Source organism: Fusarium sambucinum, chromosome I, assembly GCF_050947815.1.
Source record: "Fusarium sambucinum isolate potato_lamoka chromosome I, whole genome shotgun sequence".
Classification (NCBI taxonomy): Eukaryota; Fungi; Ascomycota; class Sordariomycetes; order Hypocreales; family Nectriaceae; genus Fusarium; species Fusarium sambucinum.
In genome coordinates, this window is record NC_139294.1 from 3,391,470 (window position 1) to 3,416,467 (window position 24,998).

A 24,998-nucleotide genomic window follows, 5' to 3' on the forward strand; every position below is an offset into this window, starting at 1 on the left:
AATCAATCAACCCAAAAGGTATTATCACATCCCCTCACTTTGCTACTTTGGACCAGAATAAACAAAAGCATTGGCACGGCATAATTTATCACTATATATCATAGTATCGTCTGCAAAAGACTCAAAAGGCTTCAGTTCCAGTCAACTCTGCTAAGCGTTCTCACAGTATCGCAATCTGGCAAAACATCGAAAGCGGTTCTTGTTTGGAGTACAAGTTTATAACATTCAGAATGCTAAGTATTTCGCCGAGTCAAGCCTTCATGTTTGTGTCGATTCCATTCGTCCACTCATCGGGATGGTTCAGGAGTGAATGGCTACAGAGTAGATGCTACAGCTATCTCAAAGTTTATCACCTTGGAATATAGGTAGTCTTGAGGACACTGGCCAGTTCCCATGGCCCTTTCCAGTTTAAATAATACAGAGACTACTTGACCAAAAAGAAACAGTAGCATGGTATATTACGAAAGGGTGTTGGATTCTTTGTATTCGCTCAGTCATGGAAACGTGATCGTGATATAATGTATGTGGTTGTTGAGTTGGTGGGTCCCAAGATACCCTGTACAAAACAACGCTTTGAAATCTTGTCTGTCTTGCAAATAGCTGCGTAGTCAAGAACAATAGATGCTGTACACTGGATTAGACTGACTATGTGGTTACAGCGTTAATGCTTCCTGCACAAACACCAAGTCACATACAATCCCATTCAGTCTATCATCCATTGTGGAGGCTAGGAGGATACCATCTATCATACTACGCGTACCATGCCGTGCCTATAAATATTTATGGTATGTAACCAATCATAAAATTTCCGTATACCCAGAGCGGCAATCTATCATCGCTTTTCTATATCTTTAAATGACTACTACTATTAACAATGGAACTATTACAAGACGCGACTGTCACTTATTAATATTATTAAGTGTGCATTGTATTTGCAAGTTTGTATTAGTCACCAGGTGACATAGATCAAGTAAGTGAATGAATACTGACCATCGCTGCTTGCAATGCCCGTTCAGGTATTCGTGCTTATGGAAATATTGCATTAAATAGTCTGGCGGGTAGTAGGAAAGTTGGCCTCCTAAGTCTTAGGGTATAAAAAAAAGTAGTCTAAGAACTATAGTCTAAGGAGCATAAATTGACCTACTAATTTCGTCTTTTATCTGAGGATTGAATCTCTCATTGCGATTCAGGCACCGTTGGAGTTTTTTCTTCGTCCAACTACGGCTCGAACTCCAGAGGCTTTGCCACTTTTTCTTTCCATTGTAACTCGCAGCTTCCAAAAAAACTAACCGTCATTCACCATCAACCCGTGGCCGCCCCCTATCACAGCAGCTTCCGGTGATTCTTACGGCAAACACGCTCGTCAGGGGGTACAGGAATTCTCCACCGTTATGAAGGACTTCCTTCCTTAGCCTGACCACGACAGAGCAACCGAGATGGCCCTCTCTTATTATGAAGACGCTTTCCCTTCGCTTGCAATCCATCACTGGCGAGATTCGTCCATCTCATCAATACGAAGGAAACGGATCAAGTGGCTTTATGTATTGAATATAAAAGGTGTGTGGGAGGGGGGGAAGATTTAAGATGCAACCTGGTTCTTCCATTGAGGTTGGAAGAAGTAAGACCTGGGCCAGTCTCTACTCTTCTACTGTGAGTCAAGCAAGAAAAGACAAAGACTTGGGTATTATCGAGCATATTGAGAGTTGGGAAAACATGATACTGTTATACGATAAGTTGAGATTAGGTTTTTGCAGCATATCTCATTCCTTCAGTGATATATCTATTAAGTCTTACCATAGGAATGAACTTCTCGGTTTACTTACAGGGAGGTGCATCTGATTGCTCCGCTGTTGTTGATTCTGAATTGAAAAAGCAAGTTGCGAGCGCAGGCTCCTTCATCTGTTGTCCAGAAACAGATCTCTCACCGCTACACAGATTGGCAGGGCAAACCCTTTTGTTTCGGCAATTCATTAGAAGTATGCAGTTCATTATCTGATTTGTTAAACACGAAGTTGCCTATACACTTTGCCCTGGTTTAGTGCCTGAATATACATGCCCGCTGACATGCGGGTCGTTATAGATTTCGCAGTCTAGACTGAAGCAAACGTCCAATGTTGACAGAAATACCATCACTAGCCCAAACTATAGGGTATCATCACGGCATTAATGGGTGAGGGGCATTTCGTTAACTGTTTTCCACAGTCTAAAGTCGTTATGCTTGCCTTGAAGTTCCCAGTTATGAGCCAATGATTTGAGATGCTTTGATTCTGTCTTGGACTATAAAGTCATACTAGAATGTCTTGAAAGTACATCCTCCGTACTACACCTTTATATCGCCTTTACATTTGGTCTACTTTTCTAATTCACGCAAGATGCAGCTTATCAGTCTTTCCGGCCTCACCCTATTCGCCTCATCCGCGCTTGCGGCCAGCTGCTTTGGTAACCAGCAGAAAGGCATCGCAGAATTTCAAAATGCGTACTGGGACGCTCGCTCAAAGATGTGCGGCAACTCGGAATGTGGCTATCAGCAGAGCTGCACAACGCAAGCTTCCCAGACACTACAGGGACTCGCCAAAGTGACTGTCAAAGTTTCCCTAGAGCGCAAGAACACAGGTAACAAGAAAGGATTCAAGGACTGCTTGGTATGTAATCGAATCGTTGGTTTGTGGGGCGACACTAACATTAGTCGATTGCGAGGATGCTACAGGAGACATCATCGTTCAATGTGTTCGAGGAAGTCAGCAAATGAGTGGAACATGGGAAGCCAATGGTCAGCTATACCAAATGAATGGCTGGTACGCTTGATTTTAAGAGAGAGTAATGCATTTCTAAGCCATAGCTCGTTACAAGGCTGTCTGTACATACTTACTTTATGGCTACCTTTGACACTATCACTCAATCAAGTATAGGAGGATATATAAAGCATCGATATTAGAGGTCAATAGACTTGTTGAAAATTGTTATAACGAGCAATAGAGTTTGGTCTGATGTTAAGCTATGGCCTTGCTGACCGACTATTTTTGTTTACATACTGTTGCACCTGGGGTATTACTGTTAAACCTACGCCTGCGCCTTTTCTTGGATTGTCAGTGAGTAACCATAGATCAAGCAGCAATCCGTAATGGAGTGATGATGGTCAGTTTGTTGACCCAAATGAGGCGAGAGACGTCGACTGCTTCGATGATATCGTAACAAACGAACTGGAGCCCATAACTACAATAGTGACTGCCTTGGAGGTGTTTTACTATTAATGGAGTCTACCAGCAATACATTCTGTAGTGCCCTGGTACTCCCCGAGCCCTCCATCAATGTATTTGGTGTCTGAGACGACCCGGGGCTTCGGAAGCGCCATGCCTGGATGGCAGGACGGTCCAGGCCGACTCCCTCAATGACGTCTACAACATAGTTGCCGACATTGGGTAAAAACTTGAAAGCATGACCGCTTCCACCAGTCACAACCATCAGTCCCTCCTGACCAGGTACACGATCAATAACAAAGTGGTTATCAAAAGTGTCAGTATACCAACACAGTCTTGTGAAGGCAACATCCTTGGCCTCGCGCAAAACCTCAGGGATGTTCTGGGATACGAAGGATGCAATGGTATCCATGGCCTGTCTTGGAATTTTCGTAATCTTGCTAGACTCTGACCAACGAGTCACGGGTACGCTTCTCTCCCTGCCATCTGCCTGAACTTGAGGATTGATGTATTTTATACCACGGTAGCCGATCTTCAGATGGCCTTCTTCATCAACTGGAAAGCCATAAAGGCCCCCGGTGGCACCTTGCCTCATGTTATACATCCAGGTTGGGAAGTTTTGCGGTGAGAGTCGGTCGAATAGTGGCGATGTTTTGGGAATCTTGAAGACGGCAACGGAGCCTGCTGTAGCTTCACAAAGGCCGTCAAGCTCAGGGACGAGAAGTGCTGTTTGAGGGCCACAGGCCATGAGGGTCAATTTAGCATTGTGTGTTTTCCCGTCCTTGGTGCAAATGCCGACGACCTTTCCCCCATTTCTGGAAAATGAGACGAATGCTCCAGACGTCTCATGGAGAATGAACTTGACACCATGCTTGCGAGCTTTGTAGAGCGCAAGTCGACATGCCTTGTCAGCAGCAACATGTCCGCCACTCGTATCGAGTATGCCCACCATGGACTTTCCGTTGGCTTGAGCGTGAAACTGATCGGTTTCAAAGCCGAGCGACCTGCAAGTCTGGACATCTTCAGGATTATTGGTGACAAGTTGATTTGACACGCCCAACTTCTTGGCGTTCCCTACTGTCGCTCTCTCAAAGGGAAGCAGAGTCTCGCCCTCATTGAAAGATATAGCTCCGTTGTTGTAAAACACCTTGTCGCTGGATTTCATACCAGGCGGTACGTCACCGCCCGCTATATCGGAGTTCCATTCGTTCCACAAGGCTATCGCTTCGAGCGAAAGCTCTTGGTACTCGGTCTGAGTTCCGTAAGATGATCTGATGATCTTGTTCAAGTCTTTGTATTTGTCAGAGGCAGTGCATACTTGATAGATCTAGTTGTAGATAATACTGACCTGCAGAGGCAGCATCGCAGCCTTTCTGGTAGGAATAGAGTCCCGTGTCGTAGTTTCTTCTATCATATACAGTTACGTTGCTGTATCCTCTCTTGGCAAGATTCAAGGCTGTGCTTAGCCCGAAAACACCAGCGCCAACAATTGCAATAGGGTCTTGCTTATGCATTTTTGTCATCATAGTTGCAGTTGTCTTGGCTTAAATGTAGTATAATGTTACTACTACTACTTTATTTTAATTCTGCCTGTTTGACTGAAGGTTGTGTTACTGAGCCGGTCACCGGTCACTGGACTCGGCTCGGTCGCATCGGGAGTTTGCGAAGAGCTAAGCCTAGCCTTTCCGTTCTCTGTAGAACAATAACAGGCCAACTGTGTTTATCAATTCCCGTTATCCTAGGTGGGGAAACAATACCTATTATGGCCCGGAATCCACCGATATCGCTTAGGCTCGCCGTAACCCATTCTACCCATAGTCTCGGAAGAATCCAGATGGAACTGATTAATCGCAATTGTGGGCTTGTTCCACATCTTTGAGATAAGAAATCTGGGGTAATTGGGGTGACATTTGACCCTTGACTGCAACACCGTTACGGAGCAGGCCTAGAATGCTAACAAGATTGAAAGTAGTAATATACCCTCGATAGGTCGCTGGGATGGCAAGCACCGACAAGCAAGACTATTCATTGCGTTTGTCCTAACTCTATTGGAACACACTACTGATCTCTTTCATTCATTATCAAAGCTTTTGTGTGCAGAGAGTATACGTGCTTTTGGTCACAATGGGTTTCAGTCGACTAGTCTCCGAGTCGTCTCTCGGCAAACATGTTCGCAGTATCCGCAACTCACCACCAGAGGTCATCTACAATAGGAAACTTCTCACATCCGCTGCTCTCTATGCTATGTCGGGATTATGCATCAGTGGGTTATGATGATTAATGGATGATTGTCTTCAAGACTAACACATCGCAGCATGGGACCAAGGCTCCAGTTCAGTCGTGCCATCTCTTCCAGGGTTTTCCCAAGCTTTCGGTATCACATCTGCCACAAACCCTAAGGAAGTTGCCAACTTCATCTCGTTCGTCTACCTTACGGCCGGTGTGGGATCAGGCCTCTCCTTTTTTATCAACGATAGAATCGGACGCCTTTGGTCCCTGCGACTATACTTTTGTATCTGGATCATTGGACAGCTGATTGCAACCTTCTCTAATGGAAACAAAAGTACTCTCTACGCTGCTCGATTCGTGTCTGGTCTTGGAATCGGTCCCTTAACCGTGACTGGCCCCATGTCGATTGTTGAAATTGCACCCACCGAGATCCGAGGTCTTCTCACAGTCTGGTTTAGCGTCGTGATGTTGCTGAGCTTGACCGTCAGTACCTTGACGGTTTATGCTTGTTTCTTACACCTCGAAGCCTCGCACTTTCAGTACCAATTGGTTTGGTTTCTCCCTACTATCGTCTGTGCGATTATCATTGCCGCGAGCTTCTTCTACGTCTGCGAGTCTCCGAGGTGGCTGATGCTGGTCGGCCGCAAAGAAGAAGCTATAGAAACACTGGTAACTCTGCGAGGACTACCCGCCGATCATCCACGTGTTGCTGGGGAAATCGCAGACATTGAGCATCAAATTCAAGCTGAGAAGTCCCGCTATGGCTCCAATGGTGGATTCAAGGCCGTTCTACGAGAAACCTTCCTGGTACCCGCCAACCTTAGACGAGTTCAACAATCTTTGATCTCCTACTTATTAGCCCAACTATCGGGCGCCAATTCTGTCACTAGCTATCTGGTGCCGATCCTATCTCTCATAGGAGTTAACAGCGCGAATGGCAACAGTCTTTTTTTGTCCAGCATGTATTCTTTGTCCAAGTTCTTCTACACTCTCATCGCTTCTTTCTTCTTCATTGATGCGTTGGGCCGCCGAAAGTCGCTATTCATTGGTATCGCCATTCAGCTGATCTCTGATGTCTATCTTGGTGTTTACATCAAGGCCCATAACGAAGGCTCGGTTGCGCCCGGTGCTTCCACTGCAGCCATTGCAGCCATCTTCATCCATGGATTTGGCTATGCTGTTGGTATGTCACTCCTGAACTGTCTTCGAAAAAGAAAACGGAAAAGGAAAACTCGACTAACTTCTCATGATAGGTCTTCTGGTGCTTCCATACGTTTTTGGCGCGGAGCTTTGGCCCAACAGCATCCGCTCCTTTGGCTCTGCGCTCTCTCAGACTTTCCACTGGCTTTTCTACTTTGGGCTTAATCGAGCAACACCTTCAATTCTCAGCAGCATGGACAACTGGGGAGCGTTCCTATTCTTTGCTGGCTGGTGTTTTATCGCACTGGTCTATGTCTTTTTTGCTGTCCCTGAGACTGCCGGATTACCTCTCGAACGTACCGACGAACTTTTCGATTGCCCCTGGTGGCAAATTCGCTCTAAGGCCAAGTCTCTCCATGTTGGCGCAATTTCTGGACATCCTATTGACGAAGAGAAGTAAGTATTGGGCTCATGACAAATTTTACTGGAGCACTATGACTTACAATGGAAAATTTTAGTCCAGATAGTGACTCTCATAAGGACCAGCAAATTACATTTAGAGGTAAACAGGAGGACAACTAAGGCTTAAGGCTGGTTTTAGGCGCATATGCGAAACCAGAAAGTGTGGTAACAGCACGAGTCAAGGCCCGACAAATAGATTTGCGATATTTGTGAGAGATAAAGCAAGTTTAGAATCATTTAGAAGTTATTTAAGAAATTATTCCTATGTATAAGCCTCATGGTATCAGAAACGTCAGCTGCCGGAAGTATAAGAGACGAAATTAGTAGGCTAATTTATGCTGCTGAGGCTATAGTTTATAGGCTATTTATTTTTATACCCCACGACTTAGGATTGAGGTTGTGTATCATTAAGTAGATATTATTAATAAGGAAGATCGGTAAATGGTATTGTTGTGCAAGAAAGAGGGGCAATATTGCTATGAGAATGTATCCTAGAGTAAAGACATCGAAGGTATCACCATCTAAATTCCCCTTACAATTCACGACCCCTGCACTTGGATCTCAATACCCACGGACATGTCTACTCCAGAGACCCGGCAAGATCCATTTACACAGAGGTAGGTAATCTTATATTTTGAGTCCCGTGATTGTTAACAACTACAAATTAGGCTTTAAACAACTGGCGTTGACGGGACTGTTTGCTTTGCCCGTTTGGAAATAAGCCCTTATATTTTCAAAACACTCCCGCTCAGCCTTCTGGAAAGCGATATCTGTCAACCCTCCCAAGTGAGGTTGAACAATGACATTGTCCTGCTCTAGGAACCAAGGGTCGACATTTGGCTCGTTGACTAGCACGTCGAGCCCTGCTCTAGTAATCTTGCCAGTCTTGAGCGCCACCTTGAAGGCATCTTCGTCTATAACTGCTCCGCGTGCCGTGTTGACAAGGAAGCTTCCGTCTTTCATGGCGGCAAACTCGGCTGTGCTCATCAGGTTGGTAGTCCTGTCATTGAGCGGGCAGTTGAGCGACACAACATCAGACTGTGACAGTAACTCATTTAGAGAGGAGCAGTAGGTAGCGTTGTACTGGCGCTCCACGTCGTTGGGGAGCTGGTGTCGGTTGTAATACCTGATCTTCATGTTGAAGACAGCCGCCTTCTTGGCCAGATACTGTGAAAGGCTCGTTAGCGCGTGGATTATAACTGCTATTCATTTCATACCTTGCCGATGGAACCCATGCCGACTATGCCCAGAGTCATGCCTGTAGGATCTCGCGCGGGAACAAGACTACCGGGCTCTCCCCGCCACTTCCCAGCCTTGGCCGTTCGCTCTGCCTTGGATGTGTTTCTCAAGGTGGCCAGGATTAGAAACATGGCCATGTCTGCGGTGGCTTCAGCAACAGCATCTACCGAGTTACAGAAAAGGACGTTGTTTTTAGTCATCCATTCAACATCGAACTCATTGTATCCAGCAGAGGCTGAAGTAATTATGCGGCAGTCAGGAGCTAGCGACCGCAGAAGACCCTCGTCAAATGGTTCGAAAGGCGGGGTGCCCATGCGAATGACAAAGGCATCAACTGGTCCCTTCTCTTTTATTAATTCAGGGAGACGCTTTTGAGTCTCTTGGCGATCTGTCGCGTCGAGAACCTCGAAATCATGATCCTTACTAAAAGCCTCGAGATACTCGGCACCCGCAAACTTTGGGGCGCCCAGGCTCACAACGTGAGGCTTGTTTGAAACGCGGCTTGGGGACATTGCGTAGGATTATCAGCAATAAAGTGGTGATTGGATTTTAAGAAAATAGAAGATGAGATAAATAAATTAACCAGGAGATAGCTTGTAATTTCGATATATATGAACAATTGCTTTATCCTCCATATCTTTCTCTTCTGTCCCTGTCCTTTGTAAACCGAGATCGGCGAACCGGATTCGTATCCCGGATCGGCCCCACAAGATCGGCAAGGAACCCTCCGTAAGGTCATGCGAGTCGGATTCTCCCGGTATTGGATGAAATAGATGTGGATGAGATCCACTGTTACCTTGACAAAAACGCATTACTAACACAACTGGCCGTGTACTTACATTGCCATGCCTTCCAAAGACTGAGGCCAAACACCAGACGATAGATACGTAGCCCAAGGCACAAATGAGACGCACCACGGAAAAGATCTCATCAGATGCACCATTAGGCTTTCTCGCTGTGGAAGTCGACATCCACCGTCCTCCAGGCGATCCTTTCAACGAGAACACATGGCCATTTCCTCTCATTCGGGAAAAAGTAACAGGCACACGTGAGTCGCAACTTGTTACTAACGGTGCCTACGACGATGCCTTCATTGATCAGTTCGTGACAGCTGGGCTTAAACTTGCTGAGAGAGGCGCTGTTGGCATCATTACCAGTTGCGGCTTCTTAGCGGCGGCGCAGAAAAGGTGTTTATATTTATTTTCTCTACCCTATCCTCCTGGCAGTTTGAACACATACTGAGCCAAGTAGGTTAGCAGCACGACTGCCTATTCCTTTGGCCACCTCAGCCCTGGTGCAGATCCCAAGCCTCCAGGCCATATTCCCTGCCAGTCGACCCATCGGGATTTTGACGTATGATAATGCTAGATTGGGCAGTCTGCACTTACGTGAGCTGAACATTGACCCTGATAGCGTTCGCATATGGGGACTTTCAGACAAAAGCCATCTCAGAGACATTTGCGCTCGTGGCGCTAAATACGACGCCGCTCTGCTGGAGAAGGAACTTGTCGATGAAGCAAACGCTCTTGTTGCTCGGCATCCTGAAGTTTTTGCTATCGTATTGGAATGCACAAACATGCCGCCGTACGCAGACAAGATACAGGACGCAATTCAGTTGCCAGTTTATGATGTTTACACAATGGGAAAATGGTTTTACTCAGGACTGCAACGGCGAAACCCAACGTATTGGACGTTATAGCTATAAGGCTCTGGCACAAACCTAATCATGTAATTTCCCAAATGCAAGCAATAAAGATGAGCATGGTTGTAAAAAAGAAGAGTTTGCCAATTGTAATCGCATTCGGTGGGTTTTTATGATTTCCAACCCTTTTTCGTCGCTTTGCAGCTTTGAAAAATCAACAGTATAGAAGTAAGTTGGGAATTTGAAAAGAACTATAGATATAAGGTCTAAGCCATTAGTTAGCTTATTTATAACTATAATAAAAATACATGCGACGACAAATAGTGAAATTGTAAAGAAAAGGGACAGTAAAGTGACGGTCTTCGATTGAGAGTAAACGTGGTAAAGACAGTAAAACCTACTCGCTAATTTAAAAAGTCCCCCTTTGTCTCTGCTACTATGAGGTCGTATTCTGGCTTAAATTGCATATACATGACCTCCGGGCTACCCGTTCCATCCTTTGTATATTGTGCCTCTTCATCGCCCACAAATGTCTTTTGAAGTCCAGAAGCCGCCGCGGCTTCAACCAGTAACTGTGTGTGGCAGGCCCTTTCCAAAGCGATGAAAAAAGCCGCTGCTTCCGCAACGGTGCCTCCTGCTGTTAGGATCCCATGGTTCTGTAGGATGAGATTCTTCTTGGTTGGGCCCATAGTGTCAGCCAAGCGGTTGCCTTCTTCTTTGGCAAAGACGACACCCCCAAAATTTGCATAGACGGCAAGATCGTTGTAGAACATGCAACTGTCCTGATTCAGCATTTCAATCGGACGGCCAAAGGTAGACCAAGTACGCCCATAAGGGCTGTGAAGATGACATGCGGCGTTGATGTCGGGTCGGCGTTTGTGGATGGCAGCGTGGATGACAAATCCGGCTGTGTTGACAGGCTTATCCGCGCCGCCGATCCATTCACCCTCTTCGTTGACATGGACCATATCAGAAACCTTCAAGAGACCGAAATGGACGCCATAAGGGTTCAACCAGAATGTATTTGGCTGGACTGGATCTGCACAAGAAAAGCGTCAGTCTCGAAATATTATATGGCTCTTATAAAGAATGAGGGGTCTTACCCCTCAAGCTGATGTGTCCGCTTGCACCATCAGCAAAGCCCAATTTCGCAAAAATGCGAAAGGCTCCCGCCATTTGCCCAAGCTGCCATGTCCTGACTTCTTCTGAACTATCAAATTGCGGGATCTTGTGGAGCCTTTTCTTAGGCTGGGAGGTTGACAATGAGGCTGCCGATGGTTCAGCCGCCATCGTTGCTGTTGCGGTTGCGGTTGTTGTAGAAGACATGATGTGATGAGCCTTGGTGTCAGTGAGAGCCTAAAGGGTTTAGTCTCAAAATAATCTCCCCGGTCAGGTATCTTATAGCAATCGAGCCAGTTGTCTTCGCATTATGACGACCCGGTAGGCCCCGTGATTGGTGGACAAACCCCGTTCGATTTACCCCAAGCGCGGTTCTATTCAAGACATCGTTGTCGGCAGCACCCGACATACTACACGATGTAACAACTTCATTACTGAGCATGGAGAACGATATGGCGTCCATATATTTTTAAGCAGTACCAGTTGTTGGTGTAGGTATTCCAACTTCTGGTACAAGTCTCTTTACGTTTCTATTTGCACATCATCAACTTACTTCTCCGTCTCTTTGTCAAAATGCCTACACTGCACATCAATCCTTCGACAATCACTGCTCCTGTCAGGTCTCGGGACAATGATCTCGCAAGCCCCGAGCAGGTTCGCACAGCTTTCACATGGGCCATGTCGACAATGTACCGGAATGAAGTACCCCTCTACGGTGACTTGGTCCGAACTGTTGATGGTGTGAACGAAAGTATACTTTCTGAGCAACCTAGTTCTACAAAAGAACGTCTTCTGTCTCAAAGACTGGATGTGGAGAGACACGGAGCCATTAGACTGGGAACTCCTTTTGAATTGAGAACCATCGCTCGTCTTTTTTCCATACTCGGTCTCAAGGCCGTGGGGTACTATGACCTTTCTGTTGCCGGACTGCCAATGCATGCTACTTGCTTCCGCCCTGTCGACTACAAATCGCTGGATCAGAACCCTTTCAGAGTGTTCACGACCTTGCTGAGACCTGATTTGATTACGGACCCAGACACCCGCGAACTTGCTTCCAAATTGCTGTCAAAACGAGATATCTTCAGTCCCAAGCTGTTGGATTTCATCAACAAAGCCGAGAAGAATGGCAGGCTTTTGAAGATATCCGACGTGAGCGACTTCATTGCTGAAGCAATCAAGACCTTCAGCTGGAAACCAGAAGCGTTTGCATCTGAAGAAGAATACAAGCAGCTGGCCAAGAGCCACCCCATCTTGGCAGATATTGCCTCTTTTAAGAGTGCCCATATCAACCACTTAACACCCCGGACGTTGGATATTACCAAATGCCAGCAACAAATGAAAGAAGGAGGTCTTCGGGTCAAGCATCGCATCGAAGGACCTCCCCTGCGCCAATGCCCGATCCTTCTCCGCCAGACAAGCTTCCTAGCATTGGAGGAGAGAATCCAATTTCGCAACGGCTTAGGAGCTCTGGTGGAAGGAACCCACAGGGCTCGATTTGGCGAAATTGAGGAACGAGGCGCCGCAGTGACTCCGGCAGGTAGAAAGCTTTATGATGACCTGTTGAGCACAGCAATGGAGAAAATCGGCAAGAGTTTAGATGCACAGAGTCCTGAAGCAATTGATGCTGCCATGGCTGAAGTGTTCAGAGATTACCCTGATTCTTGGTCCGAGCTGCGAAAACAGGATCTCATTTACCGCTCTTACCGTCGCACAAGCAAACAAGGATACAACATGTCAGACTTTGAGTCGCTTGAAGACCTGGTGGAACAGGGTTACCTGACAGCTGAGCCTATCACTTACGAAGACTTTTTGCCTTTCTCAGCAGCAGGAATATTCGCATCAAATCTCGGCAACTCTCAACAAAGCCGGCCTCAAGAGAAAGCACATTCTGACCAAGCCGGTTTAGAAAGTGCTTTGGGATACGCCACGCTGGATGCCGACAAACTCTACCTTGATATTCAAAACGAGAGTATAAAGAGATGTGGTCTGCATTGCAAGCTTAATTCTTAATCCGTATGTAGTGCAACAGATGTAATCTTGTTTTAGAACTATCATATCCCTTAAATATTTCGTTGAGCATCTGTTTATTGAGTGTCATATCAACTCGTGAAGTTGGGTGCTGTCTGTGGACACCGAAAGTCCACTTATACGGTTGTACAGACTCTCTGTGCTCAGCTCTAAGAGGCCAGAAAAAGCGGATGACTTGCTGAGTCAGTGAGATGATCTCTCTATTGCCGTACTGTATCCTAGCGAGCTAATAGCAGGCTGGTATCCTGGTGGCTTAACTCCATAGGCGCTCCCTAATTTCGTGAGTTGTCGCTCCATAGAGAAATTCAAAGCTCGTGAAAGCTCTTAGGCATATTCAGTTTTGGAAAAATAGCAGCTGATTATAGGATACTGTGAAGAAAGCTAGCATATAATTGCTGACTAAATATCTTCGTTCCTTGTTCCTTGTAATAGCTCTTGTATCAACCACTCCGAATTGACTGGCATGCCGTCGGCCCCAATCTCCATCATCCATTCCTCAAGTGGTTGAGGATCGGTGGCCTGGTTTTGACCTGATTCCTGCCATCCTTGGTTATCATCGGTTGACTGATTGCCATCCCCACAGATGAGGCTAATTGTCTTTTCTGACAAAATTTCAAATATGTCTCTATAGGGTGCAGCCTTTCCCCAGCGTTCGGCAATGACGACCAATGCGGTATTGCAAGCCATGCATGTGTTGATGATATCCATCTTTCTAGCAGCGGCTCTGACTCTAGTTGATTTCCAGATACAGTATAGATAGGTCAATCCTCCCAGAAAGAGAATGTGGAGTGATCCCCACGTGAACTGTAGAGACTGGCGTTGAAAGAGTCTGCGGTAGAGGACGCATATCTCTTTTGCTTTGTCTGCGCAGCTCACCAGTGCTTCCTCGACCGACTCTTCTTCTCCAGGAGGAGGCTTATGAGTAATCCAGTGCCTATACAGCAGGAGAATGGAATGATCATAAGCCAGGCGAAACCATTCACACGAGGCAAAAACAGAGAGAGGGTCGAGTCCAGGTGTATCTGGTGCATGAGGAACCTCGCTATGCCATGCTTCCAACTCTGCCCTCAACTGTTCAATGAGAGGTTTCTTGGCAACTGCCTGGCTCATTGAGGACTCGGTGATCGCTGGGTAAATATTGTTGCCGATCTTGGACCACAACCGACGTAATTTGACTATGTGGATAGCACCCGTCATGCTCGTGGGTGGTTCCTCTGGAGACGTACGCGGGCTCTGTAACAAGCCTAGTGCATTGATTTTATCATCATCTATATCTAATGGCAACTAACAATCGTTATCTCAGTAGGATATACAACATTTTTCAAATGCAGGATACATACCTCAGCATCAATGCAATTATCGGGAATACCAACTGGACGGCCCAGTATGAAGGACGCCACCCGATCAATATCATAGGCTACCCAGAAACACCTTTTAGAGATCTCGGCGATGAGTGGGTTAACATTCTTCCGGTACTTTGAAGCATTTCGATGATAACCGAGCTCTATACAGTATCTGATAGCAAGACCGGAGGATTTCCTAAGATGTTAAAATTGATGCTCATCCACAGGGCTTCAAGAGACCAACCAAAGACTTCCTCCAGCTGGAGAACGTATTGAGTAGACTGCACACGCCAGCAAACTCTGTATAGACTCGATACTGTCAAGCTCGAGAACTGAAGGCTGATGCACAAGGGCCATGTTGTAGTATGATTCAGCTTCATCATAGTGGGCAGGGCCCAAAGCTAGAGAAGCAATTGCATAAACCTGTATACTTGTGAAAAGACAAATAAGGCCCCAAGCGAGTAAGAATTGTTACCATCCACACGAAGAACTGTGCCAGATCGCCTGCCATTGACAGATTTCCGGCAAGGTTGGCTTTGAAGCACAGGTCTTCCCAGAACTGAAATGTTGGCTGGTGAAGGAATGGATACTGGGGATGAATGTTGTTGAAATATGCTTGAGATAGAGTAGCGCCTGCCTGTGGCGAGGGGAAATCAATGAGAAACGGCTGAGGAAAATCCCATGTCGACGACCCGTGTTCAAATCGGACTGAGTTTGTTTGATGAAATGGCCCAACCTTTTTGGGCAGATCCATAGCGGCGCTCACAATCCTTGAAAATGACACAGCTGATGATGGACCGAAATAATGAGGCTCTTTGCTGGCGGCAGTCAAACATAGTAGAGCAACGTCGGTAGACAGCTGATCGGTTGTGTCTTCTGTCTCAACGCGCGCATCTCGCTGATTGTTACACATAGCAGGGATTTCAACAGAACCCGTGATTGGGGTCGGCGCAGCAGGTGAAAGACTGGAAGCATCTTTCTCGAGGCCCATGAGATGGTCGAGAGCCACATCAGGTCTGGCCTGCTTCAGTAGGCCCTCTAGATAGGCGACCCTGGTCTCGAGAGACTGCATGTAGTCCCTGGGCCGCAAAAGCCCTGTAGCGGGATCTTCGACGAGACATTCTTGGAGAGGTCAGGACAGTACTGGAACTAGATCTGAGAAAATTCATACCCCTTCCAGTCTTGCTGCAATTTTGGCATTTGGGAATTTGTCCGTCACACTTTTCCATGTTAGTTATATATCACTGCAACAACAACCATGACTAGGTAGGTAGGTCAAGTCATACTTTGAGCTTTTTCTGCTTACAGCCGTTGCATGCTACCAAAGTGCGCTCTCCGATTCGTGGCCTCTTGACTGGATTGGGATATGTTGGATGCTGCGACGCCATTCTAAAACGTGACATGTAGCGTGAACTGTTAAAGTAAAGGTAAAGTGAGAGATGCTACCGGCTGGATGGATGCGGGGTACATATAACGAATTATCTATATGCTGGACCCGAATACACTAAAGATGCTACCAGATAGTAGACTAGTATGTAGTTAGACTACTGGGGTACCTGTTAAATAAGTGGTGCTTATCTAGCTTATCTAGCTTATCTACCAAGCTTCAACACCTACGAATGACCATCCCCAATCGCGCAAGCGTCTAACTACATTCTTATTTATACAACAGAAAAGCGCGGTTTAAAAAAAAAAATTGGGCAAAATATTGAATGTTCACGCTCATCAACAATCCGATCGTATTCCGCCCGCGAGCTACATGACTATCACTGGATCTATGTCAGTGCTGCGGTGGTAATCTTCGCCATCGTTATACTTTTTGGACTCGCTAGGTCACCTACGCTGATGCGGTTGGGACCAAATGGTGCGATGGACATTTCGTCTTTCTCAGCCATGAAATAAATTAGTATGCGACAAACGGTATAGAGGTGCAATATGAGCTGACTTGTCACGTAAATCTTGAATGGGGGTTGCGTGAGAGGAGTGAGAAAGCAAAAGAGCAAGAATATTAACTGCGACTCCAGTTATGCAATCGAGAGCTTTCCCTGCACTGTGTTCTTCGAGTTTTGAAATCCTGATCCGCTTGCACTGTCAACCGAGTGACATGAACGAAATGCCACCGCGCCATTTGGTAACAATTATGTCCTTCTGTCCGATTATTGTTAAACAAATTGTACTAAGCAACTCTATTGTTCGTTATTTACCATTCCAATTGTTCTCATCCCCGTAGTGATTATCCCATTTTCCTTGATTTATTATCCCATGGCCCAAAAGCGCAAACAAATTTTGCGGACAATCAAGAAATCTCAACTGTAAATAAGAACAAAAGAGAAAACATGACACCAAATTGTCAAGCTCCTTCGCTATTGACTATCATCGTTGGAGGAAAACTGCGATCTCTTTCGCATCATGTGCCTTGATGTCTCGTGCGAGTGTTGGGCGAAGAACATCTAATGGCTGGAATTCCATAGCACAGAAAACAAATTCAGATGGTTTGTTGATGGCTAGCAAAGGCTTGATTCTCTTCCGGCAATGTGTGATATACATGCGGTTACGAGCTGCATAAGCTTGCTCCTGGAACGCATCGTGACGTCGCAAGGCTTCGTGCTCAACTTCGGTCTGCGTTCGGGATTCTGCAAACACAATTTTCTTCGCAGAGCGATAATTGCCGCCAGCCTCCTTCCACAGAATCTTGACTTTGGAGCTCTCTGTTACACTTGGCATGCAGTAGGCGATTTGAGTTATGGCCTGTTCTTGTTCGCTTGTCTCGTGTGTTTTGCTGCCTGTCTTCCGTGTTTTTGCTCGCTTAGGTGATGGAGAGCCGTCATCCTTGGCCTTCCGTTCCTTTGTAGGCGAGGAGATGGGCGTACTGTTGAACACTCGGACTTCGACCCCAACTTCTTTGACTGCGGGGCGCCAGGGTGCATCAATGGCGCTGTGCTTTGAAGTTCCTAGCCTCGAAATACATCGGTCCACATGGCATAGCGGTCGCTGTTGGTGATGTTTTCGGAACTCAGGGCCTGACAAAGGTCGTCGAAAGAGCGCCACTTCAGACGCAAAGAGATTTTCTTCGTGATACGTTCATATTCAAATATGATATCCTTTCGAATTTCCTGAAAGTCATCCATGATGTAGTCAAGAAAGACGTCGCTATATATGATGGTTAGAGGGGATTACCGGAACACATGTACACTGAACATACCTTGCAGCTGAACTTTTGACTGCGAGTAGCTTGTGATGTGCTTGATGGTGGATGACGTATGAGATGAGGGATGTAGAGGAGATGCACGAGCAGGAGCACTCTTTCGCGGGGATGCGAAAGGAAAGAGGAGAGAGAGTGGAGAGAAGAGAAGAGAAGAGAGAAGTGGGGTAAGAAAAGTGCGTAGCAAGCAGTACAAGTTATTTCTCAAGACCAGATAGTTTCATGCTGAAGTGGTATGAAAGAGAAGGTGGCATTTTATGATCCAACTTCAAGATTGCCCGTAGTGTTGAACAACCTCTACTAGCGATTATTGAACTTTTACCTGTCAATTCGAGTCTTTACTTGAGGAGACAAGACCTGATGGCCAGGTAGGGTTGTTATTTTATAGTGGAAAACAGCATCTCTTTGTTTGCACCTTATTAGGTAACAGGTAGGAGCGTATCTTTCAGCAGTTCATCAGCGCTGGCCACGAGGAGTTTCCTCCAGGCGCAGTAGCAGCCCGCTGCAAGCACTTAACATGCACAATCATTTGTATGCCTAATCCCGCCTGCCTACATACCTCTTTTATGCACCGAGCTAGCCCTACTTCCTCCCTCCCCTCTTCTTCCTCGACCTACACTAGGCACTCAGAATCAACATCAACATCGCCACCGCCTACATTCGGCCCAAGTCTTCCGTCAATACTATGGCGGTGTTAGACGAGATTCCTCACATCACCGCCCGTGTTCGGGTCGCTGGGGAGTTGGCGACTGAATACGGAGTCCCGGATGATTTCGAAATGATCGATCATGCTCGCACAGCAAACGACACAACACCAACCAAACACTGCTATATCGAGTGCAAATCAGGTGCTGAGTTTGCTATCGAAGTCACAGTCTCTTCTGGTTTCAACATTCCCATGAACAACGACGCGGTATGGATGGACGTATACATTGACGGAGAATACAGGAGAAGTGGTAGAATAATCAAGCGCAAATCACTCGAGAAGAAGCACGTCACCGCGACCCTATCGTCCGCACTATTTCCTGCAGCCGTAGGAGTAGGATTAGTCAAGAAGTTTACATTTGCTCCTATCACCAAAGGCATGTCCAGATGAGTGCGTTTTAGAGTTTCTACTAACAATTCAAATAGATGATTCTGCTTCCAAATCAAAGATTGAGGAAGATGCTTTACGAGCCAAGGACTTAGGAGTGATCAAGATTGTCATAGTAACAGGCACAGATTTAAAGCAACAGTACAAAGCAAGTCCTTGTCCAACTCTCACCGACCAGCAACAAGAATTCGCGGAGAAAGCGTTGAAGGGCAAAGGAATAAGCCATACAACTACGTACACATAGAATGGTCCATTCTTGCTAGCATAGAACTGACAGATTCTAGCTTTGCTGAGACGGGGCCTATTGTTCCTATTCCTGACACGTGTTGTGTCAAGAATGTAGTTATTGCTGGAAACTTTTTCTTTCATTACCAATCGCACGGTATGGTATACGTTCTGGTAACGGGCACGAAACAAAAACTGACTACCTGTGATACAGAAGCACTACAGCACGAAATGATTATCCCACGAACTCCCTCACTAGAGCCTCCAGTTGTGGCTGAAGATGGCGAAGACGTTCTTTCTCGTCTATCGGAGAGTGAGATACGACGTCTTGCAATGGAAAGACTGCGTGACAACAATGTAAGTTACTTTCCCGTTGTAAGGGCGGAACGAATGTGTCTTTCGCTCAGTAGATGAGGACTGTGCTTTGATTTAGACATATTTGGCTGACCTGAACCAGATCAAGCAGGAGTCTTCTGGGATCAAACGCGAGGCGGATGAACATCCAGCTACCACTAGACCATGGAAAGTCGTCAAGCTCGACGACGGGAAGGAAGCCGTTGATTTGACCGATGAGTGACGATGTATCATGGAGACATCGCGCCCAAAGTGAAGGTTAAGGCGTTTGGGAATCTTGGAGTTATGAGGAGCTTGCTATACGGGGACGGACGGATATGAGGATCTGAGATACCCACGGTGGGCATCTTAAGCACGGCGCATTGAGGCAATTGGAACAATTGGAAGACCATCTCCAAGAATGGAAAGAAAGTGAACAGAAATGGCAATGATCTTAGACAATACGCAATTTTATTGTTCAATAAACTTGGCAGTGCCTCACAGTGCCCAGGCAGCAGCCAGAGATGTGCTTTAATCATTAATAAAATAAAAATACCAATTTCCCCAGCAACCCTACTTCTACTACTTGTCACACCCCACTTCTCTCTTCTCTTCTCTCCTCTTTACCTAGGTACCTATGGTACATGCCTCGAGATGAACACGAGTCTTCACAACAACACAAAAGGGGCGACCGGGTTAGTGGAAGCGGCAGAATGATATCCGTTTATATTCTCGTCGACTTTGCTATTCTTTAGTGCTGAATACTTCTCGGTGGTAATTACACCGAGTGGGGGCATCGGGGTATTGTCGCCCGTTGGTCTTGGCGCCCAAGTGATGCGACGACACAACTCCATGGCGATCTATGAAAGACAGCATTAGATTAATTTCAGTCACCAAAACACCAACCTCACAAATCATGATATCGGACAGTTTTTTTGACGATTTCTTTAACATTTCTTCATCAAATACGTAAAACTAAAATGGAATCATATACAGATTGATCATGCAGATACAACGCCGCCCATATTTCCTTCCCAAATCCCCAATTCGCTTTGATATGCTTAGTACAGCTTGATGGCAACAGACTTGTTCTGTGTGTAGTTGGCAAGGGCTGCCTCGCCGAGTTCTCGTCCAATTCCGCTCTCTTTGTATCCTCCGAATGGGAGCTGATGGTGAAGCATGTTGTAGCAGTTCACCCAGACTGTGCCGGCCTTGAGAGCGTTGGAAACGCGGAGGGCTGTGTTGAGGTTCTTGGTGTGAACAGCGGCAGCAAGACCGTAAGCGGTGTCGTGGGCAAGGTCAATGACCTCAGCCTCGTCCTTAAACTTGGAGATGGCGCAGACAGGGCCGAAAATCTCCTCCTGCATGATCTTCATGTCGGGGCGGACGTTGGAGAAGATGGTGGGCTTGATGAAGTAACCCTTGTCGCCGAGACGCTCACCACCAGTCTCAACGGTGGCACCCTCGTCCTTACCGGCCTTGATGTAGCCCATGATACGGTCGTACTGGAGCTGAGAGACCTGGGGACCCTGGAAGGTCTCCTCGTTGAAGGGGTCACCAACCTTGTTCTCCTCAGCTCGCTTCTTGAAGGCAGCGAGGAACTTGTCGTAGATGGACTCCTGGACGAAGATACGGGTACCGGCACAGCAGCACTGGCCGTGGTTGTAGTAGATACCGAAGTTTACCCAGTTAATAGCCTCCTCGATATCGGCATCCTCGAAGACGATGTTGGGGGACTTGCCACCAAGCTCGAGGGTGACCTTCTTGAGGTTGGAAGAAGCAGCAGCCTTCATGATCTGTCGGCCAATGACGGTGGAACCAGTGAAGGCGATCTTGTCAACGTCCATGTGAGAGGAGAGGGCGGCACCGGCAGTCTTGCCGTAACCGGAGACAAGGTTGAAGACACCAGCAGGGAAACCAGCCTGCTCGATGAACTGAGTGAAGACGAGAGCGGAGAGAGGAGTCTGCTCAGCAGTCTTCATGACGATAGTGTTGCCAGTGGCCAGAGCAGGTCCGATCTTCCATGCCAGCATGAGAAGGGGGAAGTTCCAGGGGATAATCTGACCGCAGACACCGATCTATGAATGAGATTAGTATTGGGATAGTGCATGTCGATATACATAATGACTTACAGGCTCGGATCGGGTGTAGTGGAACATCTCGGGAGCAATATCGATGGTCTTGCCCTCAATCTTATCGGCCCAACCACCGTAGTATCGGAGGCAGCCAACAACAGCACCGACATCGCCACGGGCGTTGGTGATGGACTTTCCGTTGTCGAGAGACTCAACAGCGGCGAGGAGATCGAGGTTCTTCTCGGCGAGGTCGGCAAGCTTGAGGAGGAGGTTGCCTCGAGCCTGGGGAGTAGTCTGCTTCCACTCGCCATCGAAAGCCTTGCGGGCAGCGGTGACAGCCAGGTCGATATCCTTCTCGGTACCCTCACAGACAGAGGTAATGACATCCTCAGTGGAGGGGTTGATAACTTCAAATTTTCCCTTGTCGACACCCTCAACCCACTTGCCGCCGATGAAGCTAGGATATGTGTTAGTATTTCCAAGAGACGTTGATTTAGGTTACTCAGGGTGGTAGCTTACAGGCCAATGGGCTGCTGGTAGGTGCCAGTAACAGGAGTGGACAGCTCGACGGTGAGAGCCATTGTGTATAGTATGTTATGTGATATAAAGAGAGGGGGGTACTGGGGTATCAAAGGTGAGGAGATTTATATAAGAGAGAAGATGAGAGTTGTGGATGAGAGAGATGATCTGGAGGAGAGAATTGGAAATATCGACGACGGAAAGCAGAGTATTTATTCTTGAGAACGACGCGGGGTTTTTCGGTTTTTGGGTGGGAGAATGAAAGCACTACAGTAGTGAAGGGGGGGTGTGATACGTGAACCTCGGTGGAGGTGGTGGAGGGGAGAGGGGGGTGTTAGTGTTGAGTGACGCCAACTTTCCCCGCAACAGCCTCGCCTCACACGTCTCAAGATGCTTTTAGTTGCAGTGCGAAGCAAGGTACAGGGAGGTACGTACAGCTGTAGCTTGATTTTCTAGGGGACCATGTGGGCTGTGGTCCATTCAATTGAACGGTTAACCTCTCAGAGGTTCGCTCAGATTTGCGGCGGCGGCGACAAGAGTAAAGCGGCGTGAGCGGACGGACGGCATCCGGAAGAAAGAATGGGTCCCCCGAATAGAGGACCTTTGCGGAGCACTGTACTGTAATTATTGGGCTGCCGTAGTGGCGGAGGTGGAACAAGATTGTATGGCGGCTGCTGCACCAACAGATGTGGTTAGTAGTCGAAACGTCACGTAACTATCTCGGCTTTTGGAGCTGTATCTACAGTGAATAGGTTCGGAACGGCTCAATGGTAAGAGTCTCCTCTAAGCCGGTACAACCCCAATGATGAGATGGACATGGACAGAACTGTCTGTTCTCAGATAGAAGTAAACTGGAGCGCGGGACATTGCAGGGATACAAAAGCGGTACTACATATGTACTATGTACATAGCATACATGCCGACAAAAAGCAATATGGCACTTCTTCAGCAAATGGCACTGTTATCTGGCATCTTCCTTATCTCTATCTACCTATCTGTCTGCTTGGTTTACGGATCTAGCTTCTGGTTCTGTTCATAGAACCCGGTACAGTAGCTACCCTTTGATTCCACAACCATCTTTTTCCCCCGCCAAAGTGGATAAGAGATCTGGTAAATCTACAAATCAAAAGAGCCGATAGAAAGCAAAGACCCGAAGCCCGTCACCAGACCTTGAAAAGCTTACCCCACAAGGAAACCCACCAGTGGCCAATGGATAGACACGTTGATGGAGTTTTAAGGAGGGGATCTCTACTAAAAAAGGTCAAGCTTAACAGTAAATAGTTAAAAAAAAAAAAAAGTGCGGATTTTGAAGTTGTCAGAGCTTTTAAAGGGTCCCCTTCGAGACGTGTCAAGGCTTTACTCGACTCATGCGTCAGCAAATAGGTGAAGTAGGACATGTCAAAGCTTTTGGTGGAACTCGAGTGCTGTGAATATCTGTCTTTTCTGAAGAGAGAGATACAAACAGTGCTGTAATACATCTGAATTGGTAGGTTGCATAGCACCACCACCACCATCTCTGACAAATCAAGCTATCAACGATGCATGCAGAACCCCGGAGCCGACAATCCCAGGCACTCTAGGTAAGGACATGCTCGTTCACTGTCGTACCGCCATCTGTAAACTAGTCTAGTAATGCATGAGCGGCAATGGAACATCAAGTCTCCAAAGCTTGGACAGTTCATCCTTGAACTACGACTAAACAGTCGGTGCTATTTGCTAATAATGCCGTATCAAACAGAGTGCCGCATTTTAGGTCGTAGCCTGTTACAGTTACAGTGCAGTTGGTGCTGATCAACTCTAATCAACGACATTCTACAGTGAACCGCAGCCACATCGTGATCGAACCATACATTATTATCCCGAACCCTTCTTCGGGTTCAAAGGTGACCAATCCCATCGCTAGCGCATTTCTTGTAGACATGCGATCATTACAGGTTCCTTTTGTCCATTTTGGTGGCTATGATGGTGTCTAGGGTAATGGATCTTAACCATCTGCATGGCCAAGCGATATCTACAGTGTAGTTGAATCCTTGCTTGGTCTGGGGAAATCATTCGATAATTTAGACTAACAACATGGGGTATTACATTACAGGCAATTCGAATGGGTGAGATGTTGATTCACTGCTTCGGAACCGCTTTTGACCCCCAAGAAAAGCCACAGCCGCGTGTGAGAATGACAAAACGGCGCAGTACCTTAATGGTCTAGATTGATTCCATTCTCCTGGCAGCTACTTCGAGAGTTGTTCTGGTGGCACAAACAATGTAGTACACTTGTGGGGCAATTACGATCTTCACATCTACCGTCAAACAGATACATCATACTTTCCTTTCTCTTACATTAAAATTCTTCAACAAGGATATCTTTTTGCCTCCACAGCTATTGCCAATTTTTAATTTCTGCAGTAGCTGATGGTTGCTGTGAGACCAGTAGAAAGAGGGTCTTCGTCTTCGGCGTAAAGGATAGCGAACATCTCGAACTGCAGTGACTTTGACCCCGCATGAAATGACCCTGCAAAGGGGGGCGTCTAACTGTAGCACTACCTATTGCCCTTCCAGCCTAACATTCAGGCAAAGTGAGCGGCTCTCCAAATTCCTGGGGAAGAGCCGTTCACCCTAGTCTGGAGTGAGGGTATTCTCTGCTCATGTTCCTCATTCTGTCTAGTTTCCCCGCTACCAGTGACGTTCCCTATGACCGAACAAACGTTGAAAATCAAAAAGAGTAAAGCTTCGTGTTGTCTTTAGTTTTGGCTTTGACTTCGCGGACCCGCAGACTTGCCTTGCCTGGTCCTGTCCTGCCCTGTCTTTTATTTCGAGACCTTACCAGAGAGGGGAGAGACAAAAGGCAATTGCGGCTCCGCTGCGTCTCCGTCTCCGTCTCGCCGGCAAAGGCGGGGACGGCCCCACTCACACTCACACCCCGCTTCCGTAGCGACTTCAGTCTCTGAACATCCCCCAGACTCTCGACTCTCAACCGACATCAGAGCTCAATCACAAGCTCAAGCATTTGAACTGGCCGAGTCGTATTCGAGATTCTCTGACCAATCATTCTCATCATTATGGCATGATGCGCCTCATTTTGGTGCTGGTGTCCAACAACAGACATCATCTCATTATTTTCCTATCAATGCGTTGATACATGACCCCATAGGTTC

General features: G+C 46.9%; 11 protein-coding genes across 11 annotated transcripts; 5 read left to right on the forward strand and 6 right to left on the reverse strand.

Moving 5' to 3' along the window:
- Positions 1 to 2,372: 2,372 nt before the first annotated feature.
- FSST1_003818 (uncharacterized protein) lies at positions 2,373 to 2,805 on the forward strand (the record flags this gene model as incomplete). The annotated part of the gene is made up of 2 exons (XM_083229933.1): positions 2,373 to 2,642; positions 2,698 to 2,805. 2 exons carry the CDS (start codon positions 2,373 to 2,375, stop codon positions 2,803 to 2,805), a joined length of 378 nt encoding a protein of 125 aa, XP_083087248.1.
- Positions 2,806 to 3,213: 408 nt separating this feature from the next.
- FSST1_003819 (FAD dependent oxidoreductase) lies at positions 3,214 to 4,711 on the reverse strand (the record flags this gene model as incomplete). The annotated part of the gene is made up of 2 exons (XM_083229934.1): positions 3,214 to 4,487; positions 4,546 to 4,711. The coding sequence occupies 2 exons, from the start codon at positions 4,709 to 4,711 to the stop codon at positions 3,214 to 3,216; spliced, it is 1,440 nt and encodes a 479-aa protein (XP_083087249.1).
- Positions 4,712 to 5,321: 610 nt separating this feature from the next.
- FSST1_003820 (uncharacterized protein) lies at positions 5,322 to 7,148 on the forward strand (the record flags this gene model as incomplete). Its single annotated transcript, XM_083229935.1, has 4 exons — positions 5,322 to 5,460; positions 5,512 to 6,609; positions 6,680 to 7,022; positions 7,085 to 7,148. The coding sequence occupies 4 exons, from the start codon at positions 5,322 to 5,324 to the stop codon at positions 7,146 to 7,148; spliced, it is 1,644 nt and encodes a 547-aa protein (XP_083087250.1).
- A 537-nt stretch (positions 7,149 to 7,685) lies between these two features.
- FSST1_003821 (D-mandelate dehydrogenase-like dehydrogenase) lies at positions 7,686 to 8,779 on the reverse strand (the record flags this gene model as incomplete). The annotated part of the gene is made up of 2 exons (XM_083229937.1): positions 7,686 to 8,195; positions 8,246 to 8,779. The coding sequence occupies 2 exons, from the start codon at positions 8,777 to 8,779 to the stop codon at positions 7,686 to 7,688; spliced, it is 1,044 nt and encodes a 347-aa protein (XP_083087251.1).
- Positions 8,780 to 9,170: 391 nt separating this feature from the next.
- FSST1_003822 (uncharacterized protein) lies at positions 9,171 to 9,966 on the forward strand (the record flags this gene model as incomplete). Its single annotated transcript, XM_083229938.1, has 2 exons — positions 9,171 to 9,454; positions 9,519 to 9,966. 2 exons carry the CDS (start codon positions 9,171 to 9,173, stop codon positions 9,964 to 9,966), a joined length of 732 nt encoding a protein of 243 aa, XP_083087252.1.
- Positions 9,967 to 10,313: 347 nt separating this feature from the next.
- On the reverse strand, positions 10,314 to 11,235 carry FSST1_003823 (class II aldolase/adducin N-terminal; the record flags this gene model as incomplete). Its single annotated transcript, XM_083229939.1, has 2 exons — positions 10,314 to 10,948; positions 11,013 to 11,235. 2 exons carry the CDS (start codon positions 11,233 to 11,235, stop codon positions 10,314 to 10,316), a joined length of 858 nt encoding a protein of 285 aa, XP_083087253.1.
- Positions 11,236 to 11,601: 366 nt separating this feature from the next.
- On the forward strand, positions 11,602 to 13,038 carry FSST1_003824 (uncharacterized protein; the record flags this gene model as incomplete). Its single annotated transcript, XM_083229940.1, has 1 exon — positions 11,602 to 13,038. One exon carries the CDS (start codon positions 11,602 to 11,604, stop codon positions 13,036 to 13,038), a length of 1,437 nt encoding a protein of 478 aa, XP_083087254.1.
- Positions 13,039 to 13,455: 417 nt separating this feature from the next.
- Positions 13,456 to 15,787, reverse strand: FSST1_003825 (uncharacterized protein; the record flags this gene model as incomplete). Its single annotated transcript, XM_083229941.1, has 6 exons — positions 13,456 to 14,340; positions 14,397 to 14,595; positions 14,644 to 14,822; positions 14,875 to 15,521; positions 15,571 to 15,619; positions 15,686 to 15,787. 6 exons carry the CDS (start codon positions 15,785 to 15,787, stop codon positions 13,456 to 13,458), a joined length of 2,061 nt encoding a protein of 686 aa, XP_083087255.1.
- Positions 15,788 to 16,705: 918 nt separating this feature from the next.
- On the reverse strand, positions 16,706 to 17,527 carry FSST1_003826 (uncharacterized protein; the record flags this gene model as incomplete). Its single annotated transcript, XM_083229942.1, has 3 exons — positions 16,706 to 16,709; positions 16,945 to 17,419; positions 17,479 to 17,527. 3 exons carry the CDS (start codon positions 17,525 to 17,527, stop codon positions 16,706 to 16,708), a joined length of 528 nt encoding a protein of 175 aa, XP_083087256.1.
- Positions 17,528 to 18,286: 759 nt separating this feature from the next.
- FSST1_003827 (uncharacterized protein) lies at positions 18,287 to 19,496 on the forward strand (the record flags this gene model as incomplete). The annotated part of the gene is made up of 6 exons (XM_083229943.1): positions 18,287 to 18,514; positions 18,562 to 18,634; positions 18,733 to 18,928; positions 18,979 to 19,076; positions 19,134 to 19,276; positions 19,377 to 19,496. 6 exons carry the CDS (start codon positions 18,287 to 18,289, stop codon positions 19,494 to 19,496), a joined length of 858 nt encoding a protein of 285 aa, XP_083087257.1.
- Positions 19,497 to 20,313: 817 nt separating this feature from the next.
- On the reverse strand, positions 20,314 to 21,908 carry FSST1_003828 (aldehyde dehydrogenase domain-containing protein; the record flags this gene model as incomplete). Its single annotated transcript, XM_083229944.1, has 3 exons — positions 20,314 to 21,330; positions 21,385 to 21,784; positions 21,847 to 21,908. 3 exons carry the CDS (start codon positions 21,906 to 21,908, stop codon positions 20,314 to 20,316), a joined length of 1,479 nt encoding a protein of 492 aa, XP_083087258.1.
- Between the last annotated feature and the right edge of the window lie 3,090 nt (positions 21,909 to 24,998).